Source organism: Puccinia triticina, chromosome 3A (assembly GCF_026914185.1).
Source record: "Puccinia triticina chromosome 3A, complete sequence".
NCBI classification, from domain to species: Eukaryota; Fungi; Basidiomycota; class Pucciniomycetes; order Pucciniales; family Pucciniaceae; genus Puccinia; species Puccinia triticina.
The window spans coordinates 8,637,548-8,651,100 of NC_070560.1; the positions used below are offsets into that span (position 1 = coordinate 8,637,548).

General features: G+C 48.3%; 2 protein-coding genes across 2 annotated transcripts; one reads left to right on the plus strand and one right to left on the minus strand.

Annotated features, from left to right (window-relative positions):
* Positions 1 to 97: 97 nt before the first annotated feature.
* Positions 98 to 5,400, minus strand: PtA15_3A904 (uncharacterized protein; the record flags this gene model as incomplete). The annotated part of the gene is made up of 10 exons (XM_053167919.1): positions 98 to 922; positions 1,004 to 1,365; positions 1,441 to 1,608; positions 1,681 to 1,822; positions 1,898 to 1,936; positions 2,029 to 2,920; positions 3,914 to 3,972; positions 4,051 to 4,406; positions 4,491 to 4,893; positions 4,990 to 5,400. The coding sequence occupies 10 exons, from the start codon at positions 5,398 to 5,400 to the stop codon at positions 98 to 100; spliced, it is 3,657 nt and encodes a 1,218-aa protein (XP_053019088.1).
* Positions 5,401 to 7,040: 1,640 nt separating this feature from the next.
* PtA15_3A905 (uncharacterized protein) lies at positions 7,041 to 12,614 on the plus strand (the record flags this gene model as incomplete). The annotated part of the gene is made up of 25 exons (XM_053167920.1): positions 7,041 to 7,255; positions 7,328 to 7,417; positions 7,492 to 7,545; positions 7,621 to 7,671; positions 7,757 to 7,789; positions 7,860 to 7,892; positions 7,977 to 8,021; positions 8,113 to 8,151; positions 8,220 to 8,276; positions 8,366 to 8,449; positions 8,536 to 8,730; positions 8,821 to 8,913; positions 8,982 to 9,053; positions 9,152 to 9,247; positions 9,333 to 9,419; positions 9,495 to 9,677; positions 9,758 to 9,889; positions 9,982 to 10,104; positions 10,197 to 10,328; positions 10,421 to 10,552; positions 10,645 to 10,767; positions 10,833 to 10,949; positions 11,011 to 12,102; positions 12,190 to 12,366; positions 12,443 to 12,614. The coding sequence occupies 25 exons, from the start codon at positions 7,041 to 7,043 to the stop codon at positions 12,612 to 12,614; spliced, it is 3,627 nt and encodes a 1,208-aa protein (XP_053019089.1).
* Between the last annotated feature and the right edge of the window lie 939 nt (positions 12,615 to 13,553).

A 13,553-nucleotide genomic window follows, 5' to 3' on the forward strand; every position in this document is an offset into this window, starting at 1 on the left:
TCTTGGTGCAGCGGGACAATGATAGATTCTGCTAAAAAAAGTACGACTGTGGTATGTAAGGTGGAAGCAAGAAGATGGTTAATGATAATGAGGGAAGTCACCAGATGCGACTGCGAACCATATCAAAACGACTGAGTTCGTCCATCGACAGGAGTTTCTTTTTATGATGCGAGGAAGATTGATCGGGGGAATGGGAAGGGGGTTCTGACGCAAGATGATGAAAGGATGGAGAAGCGGCGAGATGTAAGCCGGAAGGAGTCTTCCTTAGTTGAGGTCCCGCCGCTTTTTGGTTCGTCAAGGTTTGATTTGAATTCGAGTTCGGCCTGGAAGAATTCGTCCTCAGAGGGACATCGAATTCGACTTTCTCGATCAACTTCCGGTCGTTCTCCTCCTTCATAATTTCTGTGGGAGAGAGCCCTATGGGCATCCGGTCACGCCCATTGACCTGGTCTTCGGCCAGCCTGTTGTTCATGGTTTGGACTCGCTTGATCGCATACAATCGAATGCGGATGCCGATGTACAGCTTGATTAGGATCAAGAAACTCATGACGACCACGAAGCTCAAGACGATGAATCCTTTCATTTGGAAACTGGAGAACGTCGATGAGCCTGTGACCTCTGGCGGTCTGCTAGGCGGCGATCGGTCTTGTTCGAGTGGGTCGAGGTAACCAGCTGGGTCGGCGTTGAAGAACTTTGAGTATGGGATAATGAAGAATTGCTGTTTGACGTATTCGACGGTGAATTTATTTGGTCGATCAAATAAAATGTCCTTAAGATCATCTGTGAACACATTGAAATCTTCGTCTGGTGTGTCTGACAGCATGTCGATGGCCTGAAAGGACACTCGAACAGATAAACAGAATATCGGGAACACTGAGAATCCTAACCGACGAGATACAGCTGGCGACTTGTCGACAAAGGGCTATTCGGTGACCGTAAATATGAGACAATTGTCAACATAAAGTATCTTGCAAAATAGATTGAAACAAGAAAAACAGCGAACCTTCATATCTTCATCATCCTTCACATTGTCCTCTACTTGAATAATCTTATGATCGCCAACGAGGTCTTTACATAGTACATCGATGTATCTCCCATACACACCTGGGCGAATGTGATTAAACTTTGTAATGAATGCGTGCTTGAGCCAATCGACCAATACCTCGCTCAACATGACTACGAATACCGGCGTAAAGATTTTCTCGATCAAAGATAGGGTCGGTGAAAGGTTAAGGGATGCTGGAAGATAGTGATATGTGTAACTGTGGGCATGGGAAGATGAAGTTGATGAACCGGACATTTCGATCAAGTTTCGAATGGCAATGATGGTCAACATCAAGAATAACTGAAAGCGCTCGACGATATCTGTAATGAGAAGAGTCAATCAGATTGCCCGGCTCGGAAGCTGTGCACTCGAATCAATAGCTTGGGAAGTCTTACCAGCGCAACTCATTTGAAACAAGTTTTCCTTTTCGAATTTTTTGAAAACTGCACCCTTAATCTCGACAAACTGATTCGAGATTAGCAAGGTGATCAAGGAATGATCGAAAGAATTGATGGCAACATTTAAGGAGACCAGTTGATAAAACAACACCAAGGTATGGGCAACTAGAGTTGATGAGAGGCGTAGATGATCAGCTGTCTTGTAGCTGGCTTGAGGAACAGATTTCCGGAACTTACCTGTGAAAATGAACGCAAGGATAAATAAAAAGATTGGTTTCATGTGCGGCTGAGATCCATCGATCCTTCGTCCGAGCGTAGAGGGAGAGAATAGGGAATCCAAGATGTCTTGTCCGAACGAGCAGCATAGCCTATCTGCGATCTAGATAGACAAATAGCTCAATGTTTCAGCGCTAGAGAGATTTACATAGTAGAATTAAGCAGAAAAAAGACTTGCCTCCAAGACGTTGAAGATAACATAGAGTTTGATAGTTTCCTACGAAGATTAGGGAACAGATCAGCTATATATGCAAACTTTGGCCTGTGGAAAAATGTTGAGGACGCTATCACATGAGATTGAAGGCTCACCTGACCTCTGACTGAATGATACATTCGACTTGCATCAGTCACATGGTGTAGAAAGACGCAGACCAGGATAATCAAGAGGCCCTGAAGTAGATCTACTTTGCGAGGAACGCTCAATCTTTTACGATGATGGTGATTTTTCCGGTCGTTACTACCACGTCTTCCGAGCAATTTGTTCTTGACAGTCCGAGCTGAATGAGCGATTTTGTAGACGATGCTCTCGAGCAACTTGTATAAGGAATAGATGAATTTGATGGGCAGGATGGTCAGGACTGAGAGGAATGCATCGAGACAGATCCAAAAGCCAAAGACGATGGTTTTTTCGATAGCGATCGGGACATTGAGGAAGTTGGAGATTCGCTCAGATCGTAGGGAGGCCGACGTTGAGTCTTGCAGTGAGGATAGTTCATCTTGGTTCGAGCTGATTTCGTATTTGAGATGCTCCCACAACGAGAATGAGGGGCTGATTGATGTGGAACCGCTCCGATTCTTGTTCAGTGGTTCGTGGTCCGGTCGATCTGGATGGTTCAGTGTAGGGGATTGGATTGGGGATTCGTGTTGGTAGACCAGACTGTCATCTAGTACGTCCGATTCGGGTGAGGTGAGACTGGTTTGATGCTGATGGTAATCTGGCGTTGACTGTTCTGAGGGGTCTTCATGCTTGATGAGGTTTGTATGAGTTGGCGTTGAACGGAGTGATTCTTGTTGTTGTTCGATGGGTGGTTTCGAGTCGCAAGTAGTATCTTCTTCTGGTAGATCGATCTCTTCCTGTTTTGGTTTGTGGATTAGTTCTAGTGAACCAGCTTGCTCGGCATCGGTATCGATTAGTTCTGCTTGGTCCTCCTCCGTACTTTCTTGCAGACTCAGATCCTTCGAATGATATTCGCCAGTGTTGCTATCTTCGTTAGTATTTTCTTCTGTTTCTGTTTCTGCTTCGTTCATCTGTCTACTTTTTCCTTCTGCCTTCAGTTTCCTGTGCCCGTTCGTGTTGGTTCTAATTGTCGTCTTGCGTCTTTTTTTTTGGGAGTCTCCTTTTGACCGTCGCCGAGGTCGGGAAGTTATATGGAGTCCGGGAGATCTGGAGTATCCGCACTCACCTCCTCTCAAGCCTTACGCCGGTCTGACACCGAAATGTACATAGCTTCGGTAGCGGCCAGCTGGTCACTGGTGCGATCCTGATTGATGGAGGACTCGTCAAATTTTTATGCCTTCCCGCGGAAGGATTGTGCGTCTCACATGGCTTTACTTTTATTTTGCTTTGGGTTTCTCGTATACTCGGCGTATGAACCTCAGGTACGTTTCTAACCTTTGCCAAATACGCCAGTCATTTAATTAAGGGCTTTCGGGTGTGGCTAACTTAGGCTAGCAAAAGACAAGATAGGCATTGTTCGCATGTTTGATCGTATAATTTAGAAACGAGTACAAGTGTATATAGATGAGGCCCTGTTTGGCAGCGTCATATTACGCAGCGTAATAATAGGAAACATGCTACATTACATATGGTAAAACATGTCTTTTTAGGATAATCTTTTGAAAGTAAACCCTCATACGGCTTGGCAGTTTACTTCCAAAAGATCAGGCGGAAAAGTGGTGTCTTACACAATGTAGGGGGACATGGCAAGATTATTTATTGCGTAATAATCACGCTGCCAAAAAGGGCCGAAGAGAACACGAGACAAGAGGAAAATGGAACGATTGTACAAGGAGATAGTTATCCAAGCTACTACACAGTTATGTGCTATTTTCCCGCAAGAAAGTAAGCAACAGATGGGCACACCTTTCCAGGAGTAATCACAGTCATCAGAATCAAGATGCGAGCACAAATTCTTCCGTTTGCATTTAGTCTTGGAGGGCATTTGTAGACGTTCAGCGGCTCTTGTCAGGATACAGAGAGTTGAACATCCATAGGAGTAGGGTGTAACCCTTGGCGAGGGAGGTTGCCCACGGCTGAGAGGATGGAATTATGGAATTTGGGATCAGCTTGATCCCAGAGAAAGGGGAAGATGATCCAGAAATCTGACTGACACCCAGGCCGAACGTAAATCCAAATACTTCGCTGGCACCACCACAGGGTCCTAATGGGATCGCAATTGTATCTTTAAGAGGCTTGTGAATCCCCTTATCCAATTTAGAATCAGATATATCGATCCATAGGTTTTTGGATACCGTTGCTGCCTGTCCATCGAGTGCCGCATACAGTTTGGATTCTCGAAAATTTATCGCATCGCCGACTCCATAAACCCTGTCGATTGGCTTGGAATCCTCACCGAGTACCTGTAAGTGTTCGTTCACCTTGATCAGACGGCTTTCAGGCTCAAGATATTCGGCTGGCACAAATTTCGTGTTGGGCTTGTTCCCAATCGCCAGAAAGACAAAATCGGCTGCAGAGAGTTGCGATGAACATTCGAAGGAATTCTACAGTGGAGAACTTTCTTGATTGATCAAAAGGAAAAGAGGAGACCGACCTTCGACATCCTCTGAGCTCTTGTCGCCATCACGTGTTGCTAGACCAATCTTAGTCAGCTTGTCCAATTTGCCGGTCTTGGAAATCCCGAGTTCACCAATGTTAGCCCTCGAGCCAAATACGATTTTAACTTTACGATCCGTGAGTTGCTGTTTGAGGGAGTTCCCGAGCTTGGGATTCATGTCGGGGAGCAGGCTCGGTGTCGAGCAAACCAAAGTAATTGACTTGTCTTTGTGTTTCGAGCTCACTTCTCCTGCTAGCTCGATCCCGACTGCTCCGGCCCCGACGATCAAGATTGATTGGGACTCTCGGATTTGTTCCTGAAGGCTTCGTAGTTGAGCTTTCAACTCTTCTGGTCTACCTGCTTCCGGTGGTGGTCGACATGGAAAGGCGTAAGATGATCCCTAAAGTGATGGTTTTTTTACCATGTTTCGAAAAAAAAAAGAAGTTAATCTGAAATAATCTTGATACAATTTGATGTACATATAATATTGGCTCACTGATGCAATAATCAAATAGTCGAAGACCAATTTATTCCCAGGCTCGACTCCTAAGCCATCCAAAGGCTTGTCGAAAACGAGGAATCGTTCCTTGAGATCCAAGTCTACGACCTCTGTTCCGGTGAAGACCTTGACGAGGTCGGGATGATTGTCTTGAATTTTTTGAGGAATGATGTAGTCGAAGCTCCGGATGATCTTGTCTTCGAAGCCGTCGACGACCGAAGCTCTCAGAGATCCAGGTGGCCAGTAAGCATACGTAGCCTTCTCGATTGCAATCAGTCGTATCCTTTGGTCGGGTGTCTTGGGTTGTCCAGAGCGACTGTAAAGTCGATCGAGCAGCAAGTTGATGGTTTTCAACCCAGCACCAGATAGTCCGATGACCACAATGGTCTGTTGTTCGGCTGAGCTCATGATATCGACTATAGTGGTAGATTTGTGTGTACCAGAAGGCTGAAGCGGAGTTGACAGAAGAAGGTTGCTTCAGCTTGCAAGTTGGAGGCATCCCTGCCTGTATGCGCGTGAGTGTGGTGTACAATGACGTAGCACGGGGCACTCCGGGGGGTCGCCACCGCCCCTGGTGGTCCAGGCCCGCCGATGTCTTCAAGTTCCGCTGCTTCCACTTGTTCCGGCAGACTGATCCATGAGTCGGCCAGACAATACATACATTTTGGAGCGGCTTGCAAGGCATCCTAACCACAAACCACGTGTTTTATTATCTTATGTCCCGTCATTAGGATAAGAACAATCTTTGCTCGCTGTGTGGTCGGTACCTCGGAGCTCTTGGGTTGAAATCATAAAGAGAGCCTCTCTTCATGTCACCACCAAAATCAGCAGGTCAAATCCGTCCACGTCGCTGGCCAACGTGATCTATCTGATATCCCTGATGCTCTTCAGTCTCGAGTTGGAGAACTCGTTCGTGATTTAATCTGCTGGCTAGAGAGCTTGCAAGCTGCTCCATATATAATTATTACCTGGCGCACCCGGGTCGAGCCTCGGAGGTAAAGCCCTAGTCTCTAGTCTGATTAGTGCGCACTGCGAGCTAAGCTGATTCCTCCTCTTGTGCGCGTCGACCTGGGATGACGAGTTTGAAGGCCCCATCGAGGGCTGGGCAGAGGAGATCTTCGTACTAGCCTCGACGATCCTACCCGAGCGGGAAAGAACAGATCACCCTCCATCTGTGGAAGCAGCCTTGGGATTGCTCATTTCCACGTGAAGCCGTCCCAATGTCCATTCTGAAACGGTCCGGACAATTCAGACGCAGATGTAAGCCGGTCGGAGGGCCTGGCTTGGATCAAGGTCATCCCGATCAAATCGCGGACAAACTACGTAGGTTTTCATATCAGCGGTTTTAAGAAAAACCGCGACATCAACTCTTTCGCAACTCATGAATGACGAATCTCTACCTCCCAAACAGTTCGACTATCTGCAGCGCACTGCTCCGCCGAAAATATGCCTCTCGCTTTATAAACAACCAAGAGATCGCTGAGGATGAAGTTTTAATCACCCAGCGAAAATCCCAACTTTCGTTGCCAACTTATTATATTTATCTGTCCTCAACAAACGACTCAAATATATATTTAAAGATCAAAGCTGTAAGTAATACATTTTGATTGATGATCATTCCAGCCACGACAAAACAAGCACCTCAACACTTTTGCTTACCCAATTACCTGCCCGTTCTTTTGCTCCATTGGAAAATTTACAATTTCCTATATGGCCGAACTTCTACACCGCCGAACTTTACGATCAGAGAATTTGCTCGTCAGGCAAACAAAAAATCGAGATGTTTATACTCAAATGTTCCAACTTGTTACTTTTAATCCTAGCTGGTGCGTGTAATTTTTTTTTCGGCGTGATGGCATGTCGAACCCAAATTTCTCATCAACTTTATCAATACTTACCTTTCAGCTTGTCAGCTTTTTCGATCAACTTCATGGTAAAGTTCCTTCCTGTTCTTTTCAAAGCGGCGACCACACGACCTGACTAACTTAAAATTTACTAGTAGTCAATTTTATCCAAATGTCAACAGTGCAAATTTAAGAAGAAGAGAAATGCCCTTCGGGAATCCAAATCCGAATTACGGGAACCGCGACGCTCATGATGGTTATGGCCCTAGCACCGGGGGCGGGACGAAAGGAAGCAACGTTCCCGGACAAGGCGCTACCACTTATCCAGGTACAATCGGGTTTAGCAAGGAGAATGCGGTAAATTCCCCTGGAGGTGTTTCGAACGGTGGGACTTTACCAGGTGGTATCTTACCGGGCAGGTAGTTTTAGTTTGAATCTCTTATCGCTCCTCTACGCTGGAATCTCTACACTCATTAGTTGAATTCCACCAGTGCGAATGGCATACCGGGAAGTCCTCAACCGGTAGCAAACAGCGGGACCATCCCCCCCGGTATCGTAAAGTCCGGCCCAGGCAACTTAGGGTAATGTGGCGTGGTCTCAATGTGCAGTGAATCGGACTTTTGACGGGCTGAATCTACATTTAACAATTTCACAGCACCTCACCTGTGACACCGATCCTGGGCTCGACGCCTCAAGGGGCCAGCTTCAAGTTTGTATTGGCTAGTTGCGCTCGGAGCAGTTCAACTCGCTGACCCATCTTCCTATCCTATTTTTCGTCATCAAGTGCCTCGGGGGCAGGTCTCCCCATCAATCAAGAAAATCTGAGCAAGACCATGTGAGATAGTTTCAACTTGCTTCCAAATAGATTTTGAACGTAACCAACGCTATTGATGTCGACTCAATCATGTGTTTGTCTCCAGCGTCGGTAATGGAACATCAACAGGAAGTGGAGGGTACGGCGTAGCATTCTTGCCAACCTCGAGTCAAAAACTAATTCAATTTTCCCTCTCTACGTTCCCTCAGTGGTAAGGTTGGGCCTGCCAATCCAAGTAATGAGTAAGTTTGATCCGACTTATTTCGACTGTGCGTTGATCAGTAATTCTCAAATGTGTTTTGTAATTCCTGCACTCCCTGGATCAGCTCAAACGCTGCAGCGCCAAACGGAGGCTCTGGATTGGTCACCAGGTAAGATTCTGACAATTCTTTGATACTGCAAGCTGCATACACATTACACATGCTACGGTGGTTAAATCTGCTTTTTGATTGACTATCGCAGCTCGAAATCACAAAACGGGGGCGGAATGCCGATTGGAGGGTAAGCCAACTTGCATCGCATAGGTCAATTTGATCGAGTGATTTGAAGGCTCATACTCCAATTTGTAGCATTCAACCCGGGGCATCAGCTCTGGCCGGCAGTACCGGACTTGGCCCTGCAGCCAGGTACCAATCAGCCCTCTGACGCGCTAGAAACATGCTTCTTTGCAAAACTATGCGTGTGCTGATGTATCTCCTGTTTTTTGTGGTGTTAGTCCTCAAGAAGCAACCCCTGGATCTTCGGCTGGTACCCCCGGATCCTTAACCGGCGGGCGGCTTCCGGGAATAAATACCAACAGGTCAGCAATTTAATATTCATTCAGGACAATCAGTAAATTACTTGCATGACTAATACTTTATCACGGAAAATCATGACTTCACACAGTTTAACCGGCTCTATTCCAAATGTGGGAGGTGGTCTAAGCGGAGCACAAGAGTTGCCCGTAAATGCTCAAGGAGCTCTCGGCGGCATCAACGGCCATCCAGGGGTTGGCTCAGTTTTAAGTACTCAGGATTCTGACGGAACGCTGAGAGGGTTGCAAAACATTCCCGGCGCTGGTGGGCAAGGGAATCTGAATGGGTAGGCGTGACTTTCATTGGATTCGGGTCACTTGAGAGAAACGTACAGGGCTGATTCCAAAACATGAAAAACAATATTTATTTAACCCAGTATTCAAGGTTCAGTTCCTGGAATAACAAATTTAGGATCTTTGCTCGGAGGTCAAGCACCCTCCGTTGACCCCAGCGGTATTAACCCTGGCGGGTGAGTGAACAAAATTTCCTGCCAACATTCGGATACCAAATACTTATATTCACACGTTACATTCGAAGCCCGAAAGGCCCTTCCCCAGGTCCTTCCTCCGGGGTACTGACAGGTCAAGGCACTCCAAACAATCTTAACGGGTAAACGCATCAATTCCCCAAATATTTCCAGCCAAGTGCATGAAAGTTGATTCTCACATTGCTGATTACAAAATGAATGTGAAATTTTAAATTTCTAGGCCCAAAGGACCAATTCCCACACCAGGTGGCTCGACCGGTCTCTTAAACAATCTTCCTGTTCTCGGTGGGCAAGGGGCTTCAGGAAGTCCAAATGGGTAAGCATGCGGCACATAACAGAGCTCGCAATACAGAGTTAGTGCTGCACGACATTCTAAAACAGTTTTTTGGCATTGTTCACAGTATATCGGGTTCACTATCTTCATTACTTGGTGGCCAAGCTGCCGGGCCTATCCTCGGCGGAAGTGGTAGGGAACAAGGTTCCAATGGGTGAGAAAATCAAAGCCTAGCTCCGCAATGTTGATTCGAATTGTTCCGCTAATGGCTCGGTCTTTTCTATTACAGCCTATTGGGCTCAGTTTCGGGACTCACTGGTGGTCTGGCGGGGGGTATTTCTCCACCTCGAGGCTCGTTAGGTAACATCCCAGTCGTCTCGTCATTACTTGGTGGCTCTTCAGGTCCGGGTCGAAACGCAGCAGGCGCTGGCTTGTTGACCGGGGACCAAGGGCTTGGTATAAATCTGAATGGGTAAAGCCTGCACTTCTGTTGCGCAAGGTTACGTTACGCAAGGTTACACCTACTAATGTCTTCTCTTGCCTATTTGGAAGATTGGGGGGGTCTGTGTCTGGCCTCACCGGTGGGCTTCGTTCCCTTCCAATTGTCGGTGGTCAAGGTCAAAACAACAATCTTCCACTCGGCGGAGGAGGTTTACCGTTGAATCCTGGTAGGATAGGATCTCAGTAAGTTTGTCCCGCGAATCATCTACATGGTAGCATGCACTTCTATCACGCAAGGTTACACCTACTAATGTCTTCTCTTGCCTATTTGGAAGATTGGGCGGCTCTGTGTCTGGTCTTACTGGTGGGCTTAGTTCCCTTCCAATTGTCGGTGGTCAAGGTCAAAACATCAATCTTCCACTCGGCGGAGGAGGTCCACCTGGCGGGATAGGATCTCAGTAAGTTTGTTTGGCGAATCATCTACATGGTAGCATGCACTTCTATCACGCAATGTTACACCTACTAATGTCTTCTCTTGCCTATTTGGAAGATTGGGCGGTTCTGTGTCTGGCCTTACTGGTGGGCTTAGTTCCCTTCCAATTGTTGGTGGTCAGGGTCAAAACAACAATCTTCCACTCGGCGGAGGAGATTTACAGTTGAATCCTGGTGGAATAGGATCTCAGTAAGTTTGTCCCGCGAATCATCTACATGGTAGCATGCACTTCTATCACGCAAGGTTACACCTACTAATGTCTTCTCTTGCCTATTCGGAAGATTGGGCGGCTCTGTGTCTGGCCTTACTGGTGGGCTTAGTTCCCTCCCAATTGTCGGTGGTCAAGGTCAAAACAACAATCTTCCACTCGGCGGAGGAGGTTTACAGTTGAATCCTGGTGGGATAGGATCTCAGTAAGTTTGTCCCGCGAATCATCTACATGGTAGCATGCACTTCTATCACGCAAGGTTACACCTACTAATGTCTTCTCTTGCCTATTCGGAAGATTGGGCGGCTCTGTGTCTGGCCTTACTGGTGGGCTTAGTTCCCTTCCAATTGTCGGTGGTCAAGGTCAAAACATCAATCTTCCACTCGGCGGAGGAGGTTCACCTGGCGGGATAGGATCTCAGTAAGTTTGTCCCGCCAATCATCTAGATATATGGTGGTAAGCTAAAAGTTTTCGCTCTCTCCGAGGTATAATGGACATAATGTCCACCGACCAGCAGGTGATGGATACGGACCTGCTTTGCGCAAGCGCTCAGACACCGGTCTGCCCGTAACTGACATCCCTTCATTTGGCGACGGAGATGAGTAAGTAGTGAATCTACACAAAAGCAAAGTACTCGTTCTAATATTAAATTTAAACAATCAGTTCTACAGATAGTAGCTTTGAGAGTTTCGGCTTCTCTCCCCCACAAGACTTTGGGAGTAACTCTGGTGCCTTCAATAGTCAAGGTGGCTCGGACGACTCAGTCAACTTCCCTAACCTAGGCGATCAAGGATCCAATGGGATTGGAGGACTGATTGCAAGTCTACCTGTGGCTGGTTCCATCCTTGGTGGAAATGGTGAAACAGCCCCCGATGGGCAGTTAGGTTTGCTGAACAACTTGCCCGTAGTCAATTCCATTTTTCGCGGAAACCAAGGTGGTATTATTCGTCGTGGTGTGTCGGATGGCCTTGGAAACCTTCCTGTTGTTGGAGCTGCCCTAGGTGACGGCGGTGTTGGCGGGATTGTCAATGGCCTCCCCGTAGTTGGCGGGATTGTCAATGGCCTCCCCGTAGTCGGCCCTCTCGCAAATGGAAATGGCCCGGCAGGTCAGGCCAGCTCAGGAGGTTTGTTGAACGGGCTGCTCGGCGGGGGTGGCGCGCAAGGAGGACTATTGCGCCGAGGTTTGACGGATGGCCTTGGAAACCTTCCCGTTGTTGGAGCTGCGCTAGGTGACGGCGGTGTTGGCGGGATTGTCAATGGCCTCCCCGTAGTCGGCCCTCTCGCAAATGGAAATGGCCCGGTAGGTCAGGCCAGCTCAGGAGGTTTGTTGAACGGGCTGCTCGGCGGGGGTGGCGCGCAAGGAGGACTATTGCGCCGAGGTTTGACGGATGGCCTTGGAAACCTTCCTGTTGTTGGAGCTGCACTAGGTGACGGCGGTGTTGGCGGGATTGTCAATGGCCTCCCCGTAGTCGGCCCTCTCGCAAATGGGAATGGCCCGGCAGGTCTGGCCAGCTCAGGAGGCTTGTTGAACGGTGGATCTGTCCTTGGCGGAAATGGCGAGCCCAATTCAGATGGAGTAGGAGGACTGGTCAACGGATTACCTGTCATCGGTGGGCCAGGCGACATTGTCAATGGCATCGGTCTCAATCGGCTTCTTGGGCGAAGTGCACTTCACGACCCACGATCGTACCAAGGCGACAATGATGCATACTCGGACACGGGTGATCAAGAGGCCGCCCAAGATGATGAATACAAGTGAGCCATCTACTCTGACAATTGAACAACTAGACCGTAGTGGATATGAGAGCTAAACATCAGGATCTCGGTTGAATGCTATTTCAGTTTACCCAACCCTTTCACAGCCAGAGAAGGTCAGCGTGGCCGGTACGATAACCGGTACGGCTCTGACCGTTCCGGGCCCAGCATGAGGCATTATCTCGCTAATAGCTACAAGCACGGTGGAAGCAAGCCGACTTCTGATCAGGAACCCGACAACAGCGACAACACGTATGCTAAACGGTAAATACACTTCTGACCGTACTTTTCATATCTATGCCATCCAGCACCTCATCATCCCTGCATCTTGCAAAAACAGGGGCGTATCCGGCTTTTTGGGAAACCAGAACGACCAACCTACAGACCAATCCAGCTCCCCCGCTAATCCCCAACTGGACACCCAGACCAGTTCCCAGTCAGCCTCGGAAACGAACGACGAAGCCACTAGCCAGTCAGGAGGAGTCCTTGCATGGTTAGGTAACATTCTATAGATCAATGATCTCACAGGCCTACCCTTAGAAATTCTCACTTTCAATCAAACTCTTGTATAAAGATTGTTTCTTTTGTTGCCATGTAAAAACCATTTTCAAACGTACACAGCGGGACAAGTGGGATGTCAGCAGGGCGGCCGACCGGACGCCAGCAGGGCCCTGCAGTCGTCGGACGCCCTGATGGCGCCGTTCTGCCACACGCCGCCAGGACGCCATCCAGCCACGCCCTGCGGCCATCTCGGGTGGCGCACCTAGGGCAGCCCAGAGGGGCGCCAACCCGACCGAGGCGCAGGGGGGGCGACCTCAGGGCTCCATGGCTGGATTTCCCGCGGGCGTCCATGCTGAGATCGTCGGGACATCGGTCTGGGGGATGGCCTCAGGCCGCCTACAGGTATGCGAGGTAGACGTGCTCTTCGACGGCATGCTCCCGCCTCTAGGGTCACCGGGATGACATGCCTTGAGATGCCTCAGGGTCCGCCGTTGGCTAGCAGGCAGGCGCGCACGTGGGGACTCTATTGAGGCCACAAAGAACGTCCAGGGTGCCAACACCTCACGGGCAATAACACACAGGGTAAATGTTTGGAGGTATCTCTTATAATTTTCATTAGCAGAACATCAATCTCAACAAAGACCAGATGAAATGGCAGATTAAGACAAAAAAAATGAAACATGAAAGATATAGGGATATGAACAAAAGGGCGAGTTGTGATGAGATCAAGAACAAGAGCTGATAACTTTGATAGCGCTAAAAATGAAACCTCCATGATGAGTATCACAAAGAGGAAACCTAAAGGGAGCTTGTTCAGGGAGCTTTGAGAAGGGTGTTCAAGAAGATCTGCTCGACCTCCCAAGCGCCCTCCCACAGCATGACCCGACAGGAGAGAGCGTTCCCCTTCGCAGTCTCGGCGTCGATCCGACGTGCCAGCTCTCGACGACTCC